Consider the following 20830-nt stretch of genomic DNA (forward strand, 5'->3'; position numbering starts at 1 on the left):
GCATTCCCTGGTTTCTCTGTGGGCCAGGAAATAAACTTTCCCTGGATGGTTGGGGCGGGGGTGGATGACAGCTGGGCAGTGGTGACTTCCTGTTCCTAGATATCATGGCTTTGTGTCTGACCCTCTAGGAAGTCCGACTTCATCTTCTTTCTGTCCCCGATCACAGAGACAGCTGTGCAGCAATCAGGGTAAGTAACCCAGGAGACATGGCCCCAGCTAGTCCTGAGAAGGTGAGGGTGGGAACCTAGAGCGGAAGTGGAAAGACTCTCCCTACTGCCGCGTGAATTCCTGCTCAGGGCTGGCAAGGCAGTGCTCCCCCTCCCTCCCATGTGTCTGGAGTACATCTGACCCCTGGCTAGAGAGCATGCCCAGGGTCTCAGAGTGAGCCAGGCCTGTAGGGAGAAGGTGAAGAAACTGAAGCTGAAACATTCTTCAAACTGGAGAAGTTAGTGAGCCACACCTTAGAGCTGCCTGGGGAATGGAAGGACCGAATGTGTCTAACATGTTCCAGACACTGGCCCGCCACCAGCGTTCAGATGCTGGCCACACGTGGATCTCCACATGCTCCCCCCCCCCCACTGGGTGGGTGAAGACATGTAAGGTTCTCCCTCTGGGGGAACACTCCTCCCAAGTTCCCCACACTCCTCCCTGACTATCCCAGCTTCAATCTCCCCATCTGCACCATGAGCCAGTTGTGCCACTGTTCCTCCCTACACCCCTCCAGATGTCTAAATCTCTGACACCCAGTGTAGCCATTGCCAGCCACTGTGACAATGGAAATGAAGTAACTTCAGTCTATCAGTTGCATGTACCACCCTCCCAGGGCTCAATAATGGCCACAGGTCCCTCCCGTGGCAGATGACACAGCGGGAGAACAGTTCTGTTATTGTAAAAGGGTTCTGTAGACATTTCAAATCTCTAAGTTATGGAAATGGCCCAAGATTCTCTGCAGTCCCTGGCACTCTCCTCTTCCTGTTTGAGAGTCTGGAAGCTCCCCTCTGCCTGGACCTGCCTGTCGCAGTGCGTGATCCCTGTCTTCTGAGCCAAAGATCACATCAAAGGGATGCTAGCGTGGCGACTTTAGGAAATAGAAACCAAAAAGTCTGATGGGTTATGTGACTTGCCAAAACCTGCACAGCCTCATATGGGAGAGAGCACATTGGAATGAAGACCTCAAGCCTTTTGCTACTGTGGCTTCTCCTTGAGTGCCTTCCAGCTCTGTCTTTGGGACTAACTCACCCTGGGAGGTGCTGCAGGCTCTTCAGACCCTAGATGTCAAGCAAAGAGGTTCAGTTCATCAGGTCTGGCTCCTGAGCCCAAGCTAGTATGTAATTTTTTCTTTATAGAGCATCAAGCCTACAGGACAAAGACAGCCTGAAGAAAGAAAGACAGAGCCTGGAACTCAGGTACCTCAGCAGGGCCCGCTGCCCTCAGAAAATGATAATGGAGGGATGGCCCTTTCCCAGGGGAAGGAGGATAGGCAGGGAGGAGCACAAGGAAAGCAGATGCAATGACAAAGAAAGGGCATGCATATGTCAACAAGAGCTCCAGCTGAATGGGCCCTTGCTATATGTGGGGCACTGTGCTCAGAGGTGGCTGGTACTTTGTGGAAAGTCTTTTAGGAACCTCATGAATGACATGTATTACTCTAGTTTGGTAGAGGAAGAAACTGAGTTACAGGCAGACGAAGTGCCTTGAATAAGATCACTCCTCTACTAGAGGTACACAGACCCCTAGGTCTGCACCCTCGGGACTTGTCTGACTCAGGACAGGAAGGACCAGAGTTTTCCCCTAAACTCCTCTCTTCCTATCCCAGGCTTCAGAGATGTCAGCTCAGGGTCCATGATGCAGAAACCCTTGTGGAGCTACTTCAGAAAGGTCCCTGCCTGGAAGAAGTGGAGTGAGTACCCTGGAAAGTGGGAGACCTGGGGCAGGAATTAGGGGAGCTTGGCAGAGCAGCCAAGGCCTCACCTTCATGTGGGGGATGTGGTGTGGGTGGCTGACTTCTCAAGAGTCCGGGGACATCCCCTGTCAGAAAACCTGTCAGAACACCTGTCAGAACATCTGTCAGAACATCTGTTCGAGCACCTGTCAGAACACCTGTCAGAACACCTGTCAGAACACCTGTCAGAACACCAGTCACCGTGTAGCACTGTCCTATGCCAAGTGCTGAGCTAGGAACTGTCAGACACGTGTGTTAGCGTCTCCTCATGGTGATGGAACCACGTTTTATAGAGCAGGAAATGAAGGCACAGAGGGAAATTCACTCAAGATCAAATGTAGGAAGCATCTGGTCTGAAGTTCTCAGCCCATCCTCGTGAGTCCTGCCACCACTTCCATGGCCATCAGTAGAGGGGGCACTTAGGATGACCAATTAATTCTTCACAGGCTAAAGAAGTTCCCATGATGCCTGGTTCCTGAGCGGGGCTTAAGAACTGGTGGTGATTATTTCTTAGTGATAGAAAGGGGGCCCCACCAACAATCCCAGGAAGTCCTCTAAGGGATGTGAGGCAGAATGGTGGGGTGCACCAGGTGGTGATGGTGCACACCTTTAATCCCAGCATTTGAATCTCTGAGTTCAAGGCCAGTTTGGTCTACAGAGCAAGTTACAGGACAACCAGGGATACACAGAGAAACCCTCTCCTGAAAAACCAAAAAAACAAAAAACTCACAAACAAACAAAAAAAATAGTGGGGTGCTGTGAAGTATTTAGGGGTGAGTTGGCTCACTTCAGGGTGTGCTACATAAGGGGCGGGTTACTTGAACGATCAACTCCTGATCTCTTACCTTGTTTCATTGGAAGACTCAGGACAAGATTTAAACATAGCGAATGAGGGCCAGTAAGACGCCTCAGCAGCTAAGCGCACCTGTCACCAAGCCTGGCCATCCGACTTCAAAGTCCAGGCCCCACATGATAGAAAGAGCAAATCAACCCCTGCAAGTTGTCCTTTCGCCTCCGTGTGCACGACCCCCACTACAAAATATAAACATAATTTAAAAAATGATTAAAAGATCTGGAGAGATGGTTTAGGGGCTGAGTGCCTGTTGCCCTCCCGGGGGACCTGACTTCAGTTTCCAGCACCCATGTTGGCAGTTCGCAATTTCATGTAACTCCAGTTCGAGGGATCTAGAACACCTTCACGCGCATGGCAGACACTCAGGTTTACAGAACAAAATTTAAAAAGAAGACATGGGATGTTTCTGGCCTGCTTGCCGTCACTGAACCTACCCCTCCCCAGTCCCTCACTTGCAACACAACCCTACCCCACCTAACTAGATGAGTAACACCTTCCCAGCCACCCTATTGCCAATCCAACTTAGATGGTCTCAAACCCGTCTCTTCTACAGGTTCTTCATCCACTTCCTCTGTTAGAACCTCTCACCTAGTGACCCCATTAGCTCTGGCTCATGGTTTTCCCACCTTCCACCATGGCAGGGTAGACTGTATTTCACCACTGCCCTTCACTCCCTCTCTCTTTACCCTCAGAGTAAATAAAGCCCAAATCCTCACATCCTGTGAGACCCAGAAAGCCTCCCCCAAACTCTCCAAACCCTTTACCCTACTACCCTAACTCAGTTTCCAATCTAAACACACTGGCTTCCCCTGGATGCTGATATGCGCTATGTCATGGGATCTTTGAATGTGCTGTTCCCACTACTAGGGACAATCTTTATAAATCTCTCCCCATCACTCACCTATAGAACTCCTGGAATTTCCAGCGAGTACTTAAATAAATCAAGAAAGCCTCCCCCCACCCCGGCCCTACACCAGGTCAGATATCCTGGAATTAGGGAGGTTATCACAAGAAGCAGTTATGCATATTGCAACGTACAGGAATAGGTACAGGTGGAACCTTCCAGTCAGGCTGTCTGGGTTGAGTCCAAGCCCACCCTTGAGCGGGTCCCTTAAGGACTCTGCCTTGCTTTACCCGGCAGGAAGATGAAGAAGATATGAGTCCCTGCTTCTTCATAGATTGTATGAAATGTGGCATACGTGTAGAAGCGCCACGTGTGGAGCTGGCGGCCTGTCCCCTTAAATTATTATAAAGTTCACTTATGGGAACGATGCTCCGACTGAAGCAAGAGGGAGGCTGTGCGTGTCTCCATGGTGCCTCTATCTTAGTCTTTCAGAGAACCATCTGGAAGACGAAGGCTGTCGACTTGTGGCAGAGGCTGCTTCCCAGCTGCGAATTGCCCAGAAACTGGAGTGAGTTGCACACCCCGCCGCTGGGTGACAAGAGGAACAATGGAGAGTCCCATCTGGTCCCTGCCTGCCCCTGTTCTCCACACCCACAGTCAGCAAGGATCTGCCCAGTGTCCCCTCTCTCCAGCTAAGTTGGCCTCTTGACTACACCTTGCTCTTGCCTCTGCCCTGAGCCACTAGTAGCCTCGCCATCTAACTCCTTGCACACAGACAGCATGTTGCATGTCCATGGCACATCTGGCCTGCATGCATGCCAGGTTGTCCTGGCCACAGATCTGGGAGGCAGGAGTCTTGCACTGGGCCAGAGCTAAGGTACTGAATGGGTGGGTACTCGGCCGCTGGGCCAAGACTCCGGGGGACAATGTAGTATGTTTGGTTAGGGTGTAGGCATAAGTTGTTGGAGTGGTGACCCAAGAAAGCAGGCTGTCTAATGGTGCAGGACGGGGGCAAAGATGGTGTCTAAGTGGGTTGTGTTATGCCTCCTGGTCGTTTGCGTTGAGTAAGGAGTAGTGATGTTGGGGAAAGTGATTTGGGCTTCAGCCTTCACTATGTCACTCCATAACTTTAAAATCCTGGGAAAGTAATTGAATGTCTCTGGGCCTCAGTTTCTCCATCTGTAAAATGGAATTAAATGAGACCATGCACACCTAAAACCCTTGGTACAGAGTCTGCTGGTCAGTCCTGCATGGTCAGCAGTTACTCTGCAAACCACAAAACCAAGGCTCAGAGAGAGGAGAACCAGGGGTAGTGCTATGGGTTAAGCCAGAGAACTTGAAGAATTCTTTGAGAGACCCTGCTTGGGGACCCATGACAGACAACAATTTTTAAGCCACAATGAGGGGGCAGGAGCTGTCTGCCTGCTGACACTGCCTCCCTCTCGTCTCCACAGCCTCAGTGACAATGGCCTCTCTAAGACTGGGGTGACCTATGTGTTGAGAGCCATGAGAACATGTGGGACCCTGAAGGAGATGCATATCAGGTGGGTGCCACACAGGGCATCGTCACTGCCCTTTAAACTCTGAGTTCAGGGCCAGGTCACCATACTTTCTGAAATTCCCCATATTATTTCTGGCCTCATACCTCAGGGACCCCCAAAAGGTGTTGCCTGAGCCCTGCCCAGCTAGCACAGCAGCACAGTCACCGCCAGTGCTGTGACGCTCCTCTCTGCAGCCGGTGGAGCCAGCTGGAAGTGGCAGGATCAGAAAATGAGGAAACAGCCCTCTAGCTCCTTGCTTCAGTTGGTACAAACTGTGCAGTGCCCACTGTGTCCCCAGCTCCTGTGGGATCAGGCTGGGCCCTGCCCCTTCCAGCTCCCATCAGTTCCTGCCCAGTTTCTCCTGAGAACAGTCTCCATGTGACATATCAGCCTCCTGTCCCTCTGGTCCAATCTCAGTTCTATCTCTACCAATGTGGGGACCAAGCATATGTGTAAATGGATAAAAGTGCAGCTCCCACCTTGTTGCAAGCCTCCTTCTTGGTTCTCAGTTGCCTGGAGGGTCTCTATTTTGTGCACACCTCCCCCAAAGGGCTGGAGGGAAACCAGATCTCTCACAAGGTAGATTAGGGTCCTCATTCACTGTGGCCACTGAGATGTACTGCGTGTCATGAGAGACAGCACCCATATTCTAAGTGCTCCAAGCATCAGAGGAAACCCCCACCCTACTCCACCTGGGCAGGCAGAAGGAGCATGCTACAGACTGAGGTACAAACCAGAGCTGGAAGAATCTGAAGTCTGTGTAGCAGGAAGGCCTCACACCTCAAAGTCTCAGAGAAAGTCACAGGAAGGGGCTTAGCTTGGACAGGTGTGGTGTCTTGGTGGTCCTACCTGGTCAAGGTAAGACAAGGACCATAATCCTGTCTCTTGCTCCTCTCTTGTCCACAGCCTGCTGACCAATACCGTGGTACTCATATTTTCCCGAGAGCCAAGGGAGCAAGAGGGGAGCTGCAAGACGTAAGGACCAGCATCCCTACATTCCTCTCTGGGATGGGGCTGTGCTTTCCCTGAACCAGGGCGACCTCGACAAGAACTCACAAAGTAGGGCTGGAGATGCATCTCAGATTGTAGTGTTTGTCTAATACTGCATGAGACCCTGGACTCAGTTCCCAGGGCTGTAGAAATGACCCACGGTGGTGCCTAAGACACACGAGACCCTGTCTCAAAAGTGAAAGGGAATTCACCAAGGGTCAGGCCTTCAGCAGCCTTGGCTGGAGACATGGCTCTGATGAGGAAGGAGCAGATTACTGGGAACTCAGTGATGTAGGATCTGGGTAGTATGCCAGGCCAGGCTGGGATAGTTAGACAATTATTCATGGGAAACTTGGTGGTTTAGCCTAAATATGGAGAGTAGCCTGGCCCGGAGCTCTGATTTGGCCAGAACTTCTGTCTTCCTTTGGCACAGGACCATTCAAAGAGATGTCTGTCTTCCTCCTTCAAGTGACTTCCAGGACATGGCTAGGGGCTTAGCTCTGTGTCATGTGTGACTCCCCACAAGCTATAGCACAGAGTCTGAGTCTGGAAGACTGGTAGGAGAAAAGTGCCATCTCTACCATCTCCGATGATGATAATGACAATGATATTAATGGTGACAGCAACCAGGGTGAATTGGGCATTTCCTTATGTGTGCGGCTAGTGTTAGACAGAGAGAGCTCATTCATGCCAAATGAGGCCAGTCCCAGGTCACACCAGGCTAAAGTCCCACTGACCCTGGTTGAGGGCAGAGAGTCAAAGCTAGACAGTGAGTTTGGCAAGACGCTCAGCCTGGCCTTGCTGTGTGTCCTCAGGGGAGCACCACTTACCAGCTTTGCATCTTCTGTGACCTCGGAGATGTCCGGGAGCTCTCGAAGAATCAGGTACAGTAATAATTCTCCTACCTTGTCCCCAAGCCTCAAACCTGTCTCACAGGGCTTGCTGTGTCAAGGAGTTATAGCCTGGCGACTTCCTGTTCCCTGCATATCCCACCCCTCAGCCACCTCCCACTGTCTAGGCAATCCCACCCCATAGCCTTCTAACCCTGGGTTGGGGAGACTGAACAAAGAAATGAAAGCAGTGAACTTCCAACCCCCAATTCTGGGCCTCAGCCTGGGCTCCTCAGCCCTGCATGTTCCCACCAATACCATCTTCCTTTTGTTTCTCTGCCTGCCTGCCTGTCCATCCGCCTGTCTGTCTGCCTGTCTGTCTGTCCGCCTGCCTGTCTGCCTGTCTCATTCAGAGGTGGTTTCTTTCTCTACAGCACTTAGTCTTATTTCTCATTTGACTTTTTGCTTTTCTGTCTCTGTCACTGTTTCTCTTTATCTGTGCCCCTCTGTCTCTCAGTGTCTCCATCTCCACTGCTATCTCTACTTGTCTATCTCTATATTTATTGTCTTTATGGCTATCTCTACTTATTTCTATCCCTTTCCCTCTCAGCCCCAGCCCCAGGCCTTTCTGTGCTGTTTCAGGCGGCTGTGTGTCGGTCCTCCTGTCCCTCTCCACGTCACAAACCACAACCCCTACCTGTGGGCTTCTCTGCCTGGCTCTGGGGCTGTGGGCAGCTTTCCCCTGTCCAATGTCTAGTGGTCACTGAAGAGCTGTGGTCTGGCTCCTTGCAGGCTGACACAATGTGGCTTCCTGGCCAAGCACGTAGAGAGGCTCTGCGGGGCGCTGAGAGCCAACTGCGAGCTCCACCACTTGGATCACCTTGAGTGAGTATCTGCATCCAGGGGGGGCTAGGCGGGGACAGTACAGGCTGCTCGGTGATAGAACATAGATGTCCTGTTCTGTTTCAAAGCATTAGGTCCTTAGTCTTCTTTCTCCACTGACGTTAGAGACCTCAGGGAGTGGGGGAGTGACTTTCCTTCCTGACGTCAGGGGTGGGTGGAGTGACTTTCCTTCCAAATATACATCCCACACCGGTACCCTTTGCAGCCATCCCAGAAGACCACAAATTTTGGAAAGAATACTGGGAAGAGGGATGTGGCCCATGTGTGATGTGCAAAGATTTAACCTAGTGCTTAGATTGGAGTTCCTGGTCCCAGAAGCAGCTGGGTGACGACACTGATAAGAAAGCAGAACTCACTCCATGGTCCACTAACCTCTTTTTCTTTTCCAGCCTATCAAACAACTCTCTGGGGGATGAAGGCGTGGCCCTGCTAGCCCAGCTGCTCCCAGGACTAGGCCCCCTGCAGTCCTTGAAGTAAGCCACTAACTATCCCCCAGGCCTCTGTGGGAGGGTTTGTTCTATGTCCAGTGACAATGTAACCCCGTAGTACATATGAAGCCCCTTCCTCCAGCACCACACAGGCAAATGCTTAACAAGGGCCCGACTGGGGCTCTGCTCACCCTGGCTGGACTGGGCAGAGCTCTGCCCTAGCTTCTGCTTCAGGTCTTCTCCAAGCAGACCCTGTGTCTCTCCGTGGGCTCCCACGGCGCCTGGGCTGTGCAGATGCATGCAGTACGAGGGGATCATGGGAAGCATGATAGACGCATGAGGATATTAAGCGATAAACTACTGACAGCAGTCATTCTAGTCCCTGGTTACAGAAAGAGGGCCGCTTGATGCAACTCCACCTAGGTGGACAGGGAGGATTCATGCTGGAGAAGACACCACACAGCGTGTCTAGAGAAGCCCAAGTATTCTGTTGACCTGATAGAGAGGTGGGAGGCACTCGGGGTGGGAGGAAGACCTTGGTGAACAAGATCCCCCACACTCTGCCTGCACTCAGCCACATTCCTGAGCTCTCAAAGGCCTCGGATGTTCTCGGCTCTCTCAGTACCCTCCTGTTCCCAAGCTTCCATGAACAGAAATAAGAGGATCTCGCGAATGAAGCTGAAGGCCCTGGGTTCTGGCTGCCTCTGCTGCCTGTGCTCTGTATGGCCTTGGGAAGTCACGGCAGAAGCTGAAGCTTCTGGGTGCCTCAGTAAATGCAGAAGGATCAGGTGTAGCCAGGCTGGAGTGGCGCACGCCTTTAATCCCAGCACTCAGGAGGCAGAGGCCGCTGGATCTCTGTGAGTTCGAGGCCAGCCTGATCTGCAGCGTGAGTTCCAGGACAGGCTCCAAAGCTGCACAGAGAAACCCCGTCTTGGAAAACAGAAACAAAACAAACAAAAAAGAATTGGGTGTAGTCTCCACCTGTGGCTGTAATGAAGGAGCACTGTGACCCAGGGCCTTTCTTGCTACAATACTATGTTACCAGGAGACTGGCTGATCCTGGAGGTAGGGGCACTGGGGGTGCTTACAGGCAGGAAAGGGGCCTTTCTTTCGCAGACAATGGCATGCAGATTGAGTTTGCTGGCAGATTCTTGCAGGTATTCTTCACAAGGTGACAAGGTACCTGTGAGGAAGACCCTGGGTCCCAGCAGGACCTTACATGGCAAATGAAAACCCCATGATAGGTGGACAGAGACTATGAGAGAAGAGAAATCTTTGTTCTTGCTTCAGGATGGCAGCCCCCTCCCCTGCTTTTAACCCTGAACCCTAGCCCCCCCCTTTATCTCTGGGTTCCAGTCTTAGCTCTGTCACCGACACAGCTTATCCCTGGAGCAAGCTCCTACCTGATCATCTCAGCTGTGTGGTGCAGTTGGAGGGTTACCCGCTGGTCATCAGGGTCTGCCATCTGCTAGCAAAGACACTCCCATCCCTAAGCTCTGATGTACAGAGAGCATGTCTGAGTCCTTGGTGGTTTCACCATTGTCTCCTGTGCGATCTCTAGCCTTAACAGGAACGGTGTGTCCCTGGATACTGTGTTTGGCTTGATCGCATGCATGTCTTCCGGGCAGTGGGTGTTCCACCTAGATGTCAGGTGAGCGGCTGCCCTGTCCCCTCTCATCTCCCTCCCATCATCAGTTCCTGCTGAGGCTCCTCTTTTACACGTCACCCTGTGTCATCCTCGGGGTCTTAGGTGCAGTGAGCTTGCGCTTGGAGTTCGTGGAATGAATGAATGAATGAATGAATGAGAGGGAGATTTCTCCACGTTCTCCTTGGAACAAAAGTCTTTCAACTCTCCCTTACTCTCCAGATTGTCCTAGATACTCCCAAGCAAGCTGGGAGCTGGCTGGTGGCCTTTGGGGCTCAGGGACTAGCCTAGCTGTGGCATCTCCACTACGACACTAGAAGGGAAGGCAGCAGCCACCTAGGTCTCTGAATCCCTCCATGTAGAAATCCTGTCGTCTTAGGAGCGCTTTGTCCCATTCATCCCTCCCCGAGAACCCTAAGAATAAAGGTGTGGTGGCAGGTGGGCAAAGCGGAGAAGCTTGGTGCGAGTTCTTGGACAGAGCCCCGGAGCCAGCCTCCTCTCCCAGTTCACCACAAGAGGGCGCTGAAATAACGGGCCACAAGTCCTGCAAAGGTCTTAGATAATCATAGCTGTCGTTTGATCCATTGTTATTATATTCCCTGGGTGTCGGGCCACTCCAGGTTCCTAAGCCCTTCAGGGAATGGGACCCTTCTGCTATTCCCAACCCACTGCTTCCTTTTCACTTCCAGCCTTGAGAATGACCACGTTCTCCTTCGAGGAGCTGGAACTAGCAGGTGAGGAGGGGAGATCTGGGCGATCTGGCTTGCCTGTGGCTCTGATTCCCGCTTTCTGTGGATGCCCCATCTCTATCCATGCCCAAGAATTGAACCCCGGGCCTGGTGTGGTCTCTGGGACAGCTGCACTGTCTAATCTGCAAGGCCCTGAGAAGCCTGGCTAGCTCTTTAAAATAAACCAATTTAGCACTTCTACAGGTGCTCCCAGCTGCTCCCTAGTGGCAACAGGCGTCAAGGCCTTGAGCCCTGGAAGCTGTCCTCAGAGACAGGTGGGGAGTAGGGAAGGGCCAGCTGGACAGTGACCTCACCAAGGCTAATGTGCCAGGCAATCTGAAGCCAGGCTAGGTCTAGGCTAGATGCTCTTGGTTCCCCAAACAGAGCAGAAGAATTGAGAAATAGGGAGGCTAATGTATGGTCCTGTCAAGTGAATGGTCAGGGGAAGCCCTCTATTCTGTCTCCGCTTACCGGCTTAGGGGTTGACCTGGATAGGTGTGACCTGCTGATTTTCCTCGTTCTAGCTTCCCTTTCTTGAGTCTCAGTTTCCCCACCTGAGTAATAAGGGACCTGACTGGGGTCAAATCCTCAGGTTCCCATCCAGGTGTTCTGCCTCCAGGTGTGAAAGTCCTGAGGGTGTGAGAGCCCCACAGGTGTGACTCAAGCTATCCTTTTGCTATGCTTTCCCCCCTCCAAGGGACGCACTAGCTGGCAGATGTGGACAAGAGCTCCCAGCTGGAGCCCCGTTACTGGCAGGCAGTCAGCGTTGCACCTCCAGGAGCTTCAGGTACTGTTTTCCACTTTTGTTCAGGGGTTAGGGAATGAGCAGAGCCGGGGGTCAGGGCTTCGAATTAAAGTAGAGGGAAGAGAGTTTGAGAGATGGGAAAGGAAAGAGGCATGGTACAGAGGCCAGCGCTGGGGGCTGCGGGGCCCCTCTGGGTCACCTCGGTGGAGCTAAGGCCTGACGATCTTTTTAGAGAAGATGTCATATCTGGGAAACACACTGGAAACCCAGCTGTCGCCTGCCCTGGCTTGCCATCTGCTTTTGAGACTTCCTTTTTAGAAAGAGGTTTACTTCATACCCTAGAAAAGTCTGGCCTGGGTAATTTCTAACTGTGCCACAGGGGGCTATAAAACCCTGCCGAGCCCTGGCATTCTCCTCCAAGAGATGCTTAAGCTGGCATCAACAGAGCTACTCACAGAAAAGTTGCCATGCCCGGGCGGGAGAGACAAGGAGCGAAAGCCAGGGTGAAGGCATGTTTGGAAGCACGGCAGTGTAGCTGAGAGCATGGCAGGAGAACCTGGGCAGGGCGTTTGTTTTATACTTAAAGAGAATAGGGAGCCCCTGAAGGTTTGAAGCAGTTGGAGAGGCCCCTTTAGATGGGCAGTGTTGAAAAACGAGACATGGACTGGAGAAACAAATCGACGGTTCAAAGCGTGTGCTGTTCTTACAGAGGGCCTGGGTCCAGTTCCCAGTGCCCCTGTGGCAGCTCACAACCATCTATAATTGCAGTTCTAGGGAATCTGACACACTCTTCCATGGGCCTCTAAGAGCACCAGGCATGCACTTGGTGCGTGTACATGCATACGGGCAAAACACATTTTAACAAATTAAAAAGATGAGGCACTTGGAGGGTGATGGAGGGCTGTGAGATGAAGGCTGGAAGCCAGCGGGCAGTAAGTGGTCCAAGCGAGTGAAGATGGCATCCGGGGTCAGGGAGGGTGGTGGGTGGAAAGGCCTTGCACCACATGGCTATAGGAGAGCTATAGGGAGTGTGCCCTGCAGGGTATAAGAGAGGAGCCTGAGGCCTGCAGTTCAGTATCTGTTGGAAGAAGGAAACAGGGGCCCTGTGTCCACTCTGATCCTCTACCCTGTCTCCTGTCCCTTTTCAGCCTTCAGGGGTGTCAACTGGAACCCCGGAGTCTTGCCTGCCTCTGTGCCGCTCTGGAGAAGTGCCCAGGGCCTCTGGAAGTCAAGTAAGTGGCAAGACAAATCCCTGAGGACACAGTGTAGGTGGCGTGCAGAAACCTGGGAGAGGGCTTGTAGGGGAGACTTGATGACTCTCCCCTGGCCTTCTTCCACCAGACCTGTCAGCCCCACTCCAGGAGTTATGAGACCCGCTGGTAGGAGGTCAGTCATTTCCCAGGAACCCTAGCCTCAAGTACTGAGATGCATGGGGTCTTGTACCAGAGCCCCACACAGGTCTCTCCCTCATTCTGCCTCCAGGGCTAAATCATCACCTTTGAGCCCTTTGTCCCTGAACTACCTCACCCACTTCAGAACAACCAGTTCTGTGAGCAGAGACCAACCCCATGACAAGGAGTTGCTCAGCCACTGGAAGCTGGCTGGGTTTTGAGTCCTTGGGCCTCAGTTTCTGCTTCTGTGGAACAGACAGTGATCCCTTTATTTGGGAGTCAGTGTTGTGATTCTTATATAAAAATAGCCTTTAAAAGACTCCAGGCTGGAGCCCCCTCAAGCCTACCCTTCCCTCCCACTGAACCATGGTGCTGTTTGTCACAGCCCTGTCCACTTCTTGCTCACTGTATGTCCCCTTTTTACTTTCTGATTGCTTAGTTTTTATCCAAGATGCTCAGGACTGGAAGTGTTTGAGATTTTGGAATTTTCTTTAGGGTTTGGAATGTTTGCATATGCAGAATGAGATACCTTGGCAAAAGGAATCAGCTCTAAACACAAAGTTCATTTGTTTCGGGTAAGCCCTATGCCATAACCCGAAAGTCATATCCAGTGTCTAAAGTGAGCCTGTACTTGGGGGCTGGGACCTGTCAGGACTGGAATTTTCCACTTGCAGTGTGATGTCAGTGCTCAAACTATGTCAAATTTTGGATCTTTCTGATTACTGCCACTCCGCCGCCGTTTGCAGTCTTAGGCCAGGTGCAGCCTACAGCCTCACCTGGCTCACACCTGCTTTCCTAGTTTGTGGCAGTCTCGTGCTCTGACTTCTGGCTCCACCGCAGATTGGTATCAGCCTTTGGACAGGGTAATCCACGTGGGCCCTCAGTGTATGTTTCCCAATCACTTCTCCGTAGTGAACACACCCAGAAGGAGAGGTTTGCATTGTTTGGCAGGATGGGATCTGGCCATGCGCAATCTCCCTGCATTTAGACGGTGTGGCTTTCCCTGAGGGTCACGTCATGAGTCATTAAAAACATTTTATTTCATTTTGCTCATGTGTTGTTTGCGGAGGGGTGGTAATGTATGTCCATGCTTCGGCATGCGTGTGGAGGTCAGAGGAGGCATTTCTGGAGTCGGTTCCCAGGAATTGATTTCAGGTTGTCAGGCTTGGCAGCAAGTGCCTTTACCCTCCGAGCCATCTCACAAGTCCTCGATTCACTTTTTAAAAGCTTATTAGATTTATTTTGTGAGCATATGTAGGTGTGCATGTCATGAAACTTGTATGGAAGTCGGAGGAACTCACAGTTATTGGTTCTTGCTTCCCACCGTGTAGATCCCAGGGAACCGTCTCAAATCACACTGGCCCTCAGTTCAGCTTTGAAAAACTCCTTTAGAACACTTTTAGACAATGTTTCAAAAAAGTTGCAGAGGAGTGCAGAGAGCTGGCATCTCTTGTTACATAGCGTGTTTGTCACAGTGAAGAAACACCTGTGACAGACAGCTGTTGACTCAAGCTTTAGCGCTCTTTCCATGGAGACAGATCTCTGCATTCTGGATAGCCGTGCACCGGCATTGCATTCAAGTGTTTCTTCTCAGCCTCCCGTCTTCCCGGAAGCTTGCGGTTCTTTCTTTGTTTTCCATGTCCTCCTTGGTTTTGAGGGCCCTAGGCGGGTATTTTGTAAGCTGTCTCCTGGTTGAGTTTGGCTGGTTTCTCCCCAGGTTAAACTAGGGTCTAGACTTGGGGGCATCCCCTAGCCTAACTACCCCACGGTATTTCTTTAGGGCATGCTCTCAGGCTTACACTGACGTTGACTACCGGGCCAAGGCTGTGTCTGCCACGCTTCCTCACTGTGAGGTTACTTTGTCATTTAAGTAGCTCTTTTGTCTTAGCCCCTCTCCTCCAGGAGTGATGGACTCATAACACACCCCACCCCCTCTCTGTATACTATAGCACACAGCTAAGCACAGTGGCACCTTCCCGCAATCCCAACACTCAAAACTGAGGCAGGAGTATCAGGAGTGTAAGGCCAGACTGGACCACACAGCTGGCTCCAGACCAGTTGGGATTACACAATGACACCCTGTCCCAAAACAAAACAACAAAAACTCCCATGCACACACATGTATGCATACATATATAAACACATGCATACATGCTCAATGATTTTGAAGTAGTTGTCAGACAGTTTATACTTTTTTGGGGGGCATTGAGACAGGTTTCTCTGTAGCTTTGGAGCCTGTCCTGGGACTAGCTCTTGTAGAACAGGCTGGCCTCGAACTCACAGAGATCTGCCTACCTCTGCCTCCCAAGTGCTGGGATTAAAGGTGCACACTGCCACTGCCTGGCTTGACACTTTATACTTTTATTTGTAAATATTTTGGTATGAAAAGCTATACATATTCTTTTATATTTATTTATTACTTACTTAAGTTTTTTTTAAAAGACAAAGTCTTCCTGTGTCGCTCTGGCTGGCCTGGAACTCACTTTGTAGACCAGGATGGCCTTGAAATCACTCTCAAATGCTAGGATTAAAGGCATGCTCCACCATGCTCTGTACTCTCATTTTTAATGTAACCACAAAAATATTATCAAACTTCAAATATTAACAATAATGTCCTGCAATCATCAACCACATTATCCAGTATATTCAGTGGCCCTGCCTGGGGTGTTTTTGCAGAGTGCTTGCATTTCCATGCCTTTGAACCTAGGCTGTCTGCAGCAGGATGCTGCAAACCCACCTAGATTTGTGCAGACAGGCTATACCAGGCATTCCTGTGGTGTCACAGCAATGTTTCCCAAAGCACTTCAGCACTGTGTACCTGTTAAGCACTCACTGAATACCAGGCCGTGGGTTACACAGGGCTTGGAGCTACAGGTCCTGCTCATGCTTTATAAGAAAGACAGGCAGAGTGGGGGTTCGGAGAATAAGTAGTATCTCGGGGTCCCCGCCCCCAACATCACTGTCTGTCCTGGGACTCCCTTAGAGATCAGGAAAGATGGTCAGTTGCCCTGCTGCAGGCCTACTTACTGGTGGACCAGTGATAAGTCGGAAGGAGTCATGTGTCTATTGCTTTAAAAGTGTGTAGAGACCCAGAGACCATGGAGCTGTGGACTAGGGATGTGGGGAAGCCCCACAAGGGAAGGTGCTGTGCAAAGGCCTTGCTCGGTGAAGGCCCCACCCAGATACTGCCTCGGATCCAGGCTAGATGGGGGCAGAAAGAGTGAGTCTGAGCCTGAAGCTGAGCTCCATTAGCTTAGCTCCATTAGAGGTACTCAGCTTCAGACCGCAGCCTGCTCCTGCCCCTCCACTCCTCACCCACACCAATGCTGTCCTACCCTCTCCTTCCAACCAGCTAATGAAAACAGCAGGACTGGGGCCAGTGGCCTTCAGGCACAACAGTCAAGGGATAGAGGAGAAAGTGCAGGATGGGTAAAGGGGGGGGGGAGGGGTGAAGGCAGGAGGGAAAAACAGCCTAAGGGGCTCTGGGGACAGCAAGTGACTCCTAGTGGAGGGCAATGGGATTCTCCAGATATTCAGGGCACACAGTGGCCCAAGGGTAGGTCTCCTGTGTGTGGTTCTGTGACTTTATCTGTACCTGCTGTGCGGTGATTGGTGGGTTTGGATGAGTCATAGAAACCCATGTTTCTCCAGTGGGACAACAGCCCCCAGTCCCATCTGCTTCCTCCCTGCTGGGGTGGAGGTAGCTGATGACCCTCTACTCACAATTCTGCTAGCCTGTGGAGTTTGTAGAGAGAGTCTCCTAGACCAGGAGTCCCTTGGAAACCTAAGATGTCCAACAGCTTGTGAAAGACGCACAGAATAAAGCAACTTCATTTGCTCCATGCAGTGCTTCCAAGATGTGTCTGACTTAACCCAGTCTTGAGAGGGGATCCTGTCAGCAGCATGCCTCGCCTCATCTCCTGAGGGCTCTGGCTGGAAAGCTATGCTGCCCACTTTCTAGAGGGTTCCCCCACCTCATTCAAATCGTTTGCTTCACAGCTTGTCCTGCAAGACCCTGTGTGATGAGAGCCTGAAGACCCTGCTGCAGTGTCTGCCCCAGCTGCCCCAGCTCAGCCTGCTGCAGTAAGTCCAGGCTTCCAGTCCTTTTGCCCGGCTGACCGTGTCCCCAGCTCCATGGGGCAGGGTTGTCCTTATTCCCTCCTCCTCTCCATTCTCCCATCCCTCACCTCTGAGACTCAGGTCACTCAGCATCACCCTGATTGTTTCCTGTGGACCTCAGTTTTGCATTCTGACAGTGGGGTTCATATTCCAGGTCTTGCTCTGGGTTTGTGCTCAAATAGGCCATGTGCTCAGAAGCTCATGAAGGATGGGAGGAGTGTGGCCAAGAGTCGGTCACGTGTCTGTTGCCTATGGGAAGGTCACCTACCCCTACGAAGGGCCTAAGCAGATGTAGGCCATGTATATGTCACATGCCATGTTTCTAAAGGTCACCCCTCTAACTCTGTCAAAGGGGAGGAATTTAAGCAGCATTCGTCAAAGTATTTAAAACTCTGTTTTCTAATTTCAGTGCAGACTGGTTAGAATTTAAAAAGGATTTACTTTAAATATGCTTCTAGAAGAGGGGGCTGGGGAGAAACATCCACAGCTGAGATGGAAAAAAAAATACAACAGGAAATTAAATCATAGCATTAATAGTGGCAGCAAGAGCACCGAGACTGAGCTCTGGACGTATCCGAGACTGCTTACATTGCCTCTGGACCTGTGCTTCTCTTCTGAGCCTATGGGTAGTGGGGAGGGGGGTGTGCAGATGTCAGATGGCCAGAGACAGGATGGTCAGACACACCGCATCTGTGTGATGATTTGCATCTGTCTCTGGGCCCTTGTTTGGCCTTTTACTCACCCTTGCTGCTGTTGACCAGGCACCGTCTGGGGTGCTATGGGCACGGGAATGAAATCAAATGACCAGGACTTTGCCTTCTTGGTGTTTGCCTCATAGTACAGTGAGCCAAGCAAGGAGCACAGAGACAGCGAATGATACAGCCAGGTGGCGTCAAGCAGGACCCAAGCCTTTTGGGAAGGCTGAGGCAGGAGGATCTCAAGTTCTTGGTTAGCCTGGCTACAGAGTGAAATCCACAGGGGAGAGGGAGAGAGAGAAGCCTAAACCAAACGATCAATATGTGACTATAACCAATAACAAGATACAAGATAGTCTTCTTTAGTAGGAAGTATCTGGAGAGGGGATACAGATGATAGCTGGCAATGGTAGGTGTCTCAGGGATTCTATTGCTGTGAAGAGACACCATGACCATGGCCACTCTTATAAGGAAAGCATTTAATTGGGGTGTCTTCCTTACAGTTTCAAGGCTCAATCCATTTTCACCATGATGGGGAGTATGACAGTGTGCGGGCAGTAGTCACTGAGAACCCTACATCTTGCAGGCAACAGGAAGTCAACTGAGACACTGGGAAGTGTCCTGAGCATAGGAAACCTCAAAGTCTGCCCCCACAGTGACACACTTTCTCCAACAAGGCCACACCCCCTGACAGTGCCACTCTGTATGAGATTCTGGAGACCAGTTACGTTTAGACTCCCACAGGAGGCGTGAGCAGGAAAGCTACAGGAAGGACAGCAGGAATCTGGCTTTGTGAGCTTGTGAAGGGCAGGGAACTGCATTCCAGGAAGGGATCAGCAAGTCTGCTGCCTGGAAGCACAGCTAGCTTGAGGGGTTACAGGAACAGCCTTGATCCGCAGGAGAGCAGAGTCTCTGGCTGGCAGGAAGAAGCCAGAAGATAACAGGAAGGAGTTGTCAGGGCTGGTCACGGGACCTGGGAGCCGGGGAGAGGCTTTGGGTTTTCACTCCCAAGAATTTGAAAGACAGATGAGTAGTTTGAATTTTCCAAAGCTAAGGTAGACTGCTGACTAGAGGAAAGACTCAGGGTCAAGAGCAGCAATGGAAAGAGAGGGAGCTGTGCCCCAGGCAAGATGTACCCACATCCAGGTGTTTGAGGCCCAAGTTTGCAGCTGGTGGTAATTTACCCCTTCGGGTATCACTAGGATGTCTGTCTCTCCTCACTTCTTGTGGCTTGTGATCTTTGTGGAAAGAATTCAACTGATCAAGCTGACTGGTCAGAACAGCTGAATTGGCGTATACAGGCTGCAATGGAGACACTCTGCCTCAAAGAATACTGTGGAAGATAGAGATCAAGGAAGATCCGTGATAGCAACCTTAGGATGCTCACACACACACACACACACACACACACACACACACACACACCTGTACCCACACACAACAGCATGCCCATATATGTGCATGAACAGCAGACACAGAAAAGAAGAAATAAATGTAAGGTGCTAGAGATGGCTCCATGGCTAAGAGAACTTCTTGCTCTTGTGAGTTTGATGGCTAACAACCACCTCTAACTCCAGCTCCAGAGGATCCGATGCCTTCTTCTACACTCTTTGGGTACGCTGCCTCTTCCATATACACAGGTAACATACACCCACACAGACACATATAAACACAAATAAATCTTTAAAAGAAAACTTAAACCGTAGCAATAATCTTGCATGACCAGGCAAGGTGCCTACTGGAGAGAAAAGAGTACCACAATTAGTCCCGTTTGCCCCATAAGGAGACTGAGACTCAGAGGCTTCCTCCAGGTCACACAGCAAAGAGAACTGGAACTCAAAGCCCTGTTATATTGCCCCCCTTGACTCCCTGTTGTCTTTTGTATTAACTTGCTGAGCTGGCAGCCAAGATGTACCCCTCTTCCTATCGCTCCAGCATAGCTGTTTTCTTGGCCAGTGACCCTGCTTGGCCCCGCCCGTTTCCTTTTCAGGCTGAACCACACTGTCCTATCTTCAAAAAGCCCCTTCCTGCTAGCCGACATCTTCAACCTGTGCCCACGGGTTCAGAAGGTCACTCTCAGGTGGGTATCGTGCTGGGAGCCCTAGGGCTAGTCTTGGAGGGTGAAGCCTGGTGTTTGGAGGGTGTGAGTGCCCAGAAGTACCCAAGCCAAAGTCTGGGGGCACCCTGGGGCAATGGCCAAGAGTGACTGAGTGTTTACTGTCACTACAGGTCCCTATGCGATGCTGCCCTGCACTTTGGCTCCAAGGAAGAGCAAGAGGGTATGTGCTTTAGGTAAGTCCCCTGAGCCATCCTGGACATCCAGGGAGATTAGGGACAAGCAGACCTAAATCCTAGGGCCAGAGGAGCATGCAGGATGCCTGCGGCCAAATGTGAGCTAGTTCCTCCAGCAGGGAGAATCAAAGGCCCAGTGAGGGCTGGGCTGGGCTGGGCCCAGAGACTAACAGAGAGTCTGTGTCCAAATAGACTAGGTCCACAGAAGGGGCTTCATGACCTGCTCACCGATCGGGCTATCCTACCCAGTGGCACCAGGGCCCCCAGGGGCCTTGGGCGAGCTGCTTACCCTTCTACTGTTGGCTTCCTCAGATACAATAGGGAGCTAAGGAACATGGGCAAACAGAATAGCAGAACATTGGCAAAGCTGCACAAGCCAATATCTAAGGCACCAGGCCTATACAGTGGCGAGTGACCCTGCCCTCTTGGCCCTGACAGTGCTGGAGGGCAAGAGGATAGTCTTTGAATGCAGAGGCAGCTGAATGCCACTCATTCCCTGTGGGACCCTGGAGCTACCCCTCTGGGTTGTCCCCTCTTCTGGGAAATGACAGTCAATGACTAGCCAGTACCTGCTGAGCGCTACAGTGAGGTCATAGAATGGGAAGAAGGGCGTGGACTCTGAGCTCTGATTGCTGACTGCTTCAGACCCAGGGGCAGAAACAGTCTTTCTGCGAAGGGTTAGATAGCAAATAATGAGGTCATGTGTGGTGGCACACACCTGTAATCCTAGCACGTGGGAGACTGAGGCGGGGAGAACCTGAGTTCAAGGCCACCCTGGGCTATGCAGAAAATTCATATCCTAAAAAAAAAAAAAGAATTTTTAAAAATTAAGGAAAGTAATAATGATTTTTTTCAAATTAGTAACAATGATTTTTTTCAAATTA

General features: G+C 51.2%; 1 protein-coding gene across 2 annotated transcripts in view; it reads left to right on the top strand.

Moving 5' to 3' along the window:
• The window catches only part of Nlrc5 (NLR family CARD domain containing 5), an 80203-nt gene that overhangs the window by 33700 nt on the left and 25673 nt on the right, over nt 1-20830 (top strand). The window contains exons 11-26 of one of the 2 annotated variants that reach the window (XR_012910951.1): nt 129-188; nt 1347-1406; nt 1817-1900; nt 4124-4207; nt 5094-5183; nt 6087-6155; nt 6986-7054; nt 7793-7885; nt 8293-8376; nt 9893-9982; nt 10666-10710; nt 11402-11491; nt 12598-12681; nt 16840-16923; nt 19645-19734; nt 19884-19933. Coding sequence is in view for 1 of the 2 variants with exons in the window: in XM_075976934.1 (XP_075833049.1) it covers nt 129-188; nt 1347-1406; nt 1817-1900; nt 4124-4207; nt 5094-5183; nt 6087-6155; nt 6986-7054; nt 7793-7885; nt 8293-8376; nt 9893-9982; nt 10666-10710; nt 11402-11491; nt 12598-12681; nt 16840-16923; nt 19645-19734; nt 19884-19946 (1239 nt within the window). In the remaining variant the exon portion in view is untranslated. Of the gene's footprint in view, nt 1-128; nt 189-1346; nt 1407-1816; nt 1901-4123; nt 4208-5093; nt 5184-6086; nt 6156-6985; nt 7055-7792; nt 7886-8292; nt 8377-9892; nt 9983-10665; nt 10711-11401; nt 11492-12597; nt 12682-16839; nt 16924-19644; nt 19735-19883; nt 19947-20830 lie in introns of both variants that reach the window. The other variant, XM_075976934.1, reaches the window with a different exon arrangement.

The sequence above is a fragment of the Microtus pennsylvanicus genome, chromosome 6, assembly GCF_037038515.1.
Source record: "Microtus pennsylvanicus isolate mMicPen1 chromosome 6, mMicPen1.hap1, whole genome shotgun sequence".
Taxonomy (NCBI): Eukaryota; Metazoa; Chordata; class Mammalia; order Rodentia; family Cricetidae; genus Microtus; species Microtus pennsylvanicus.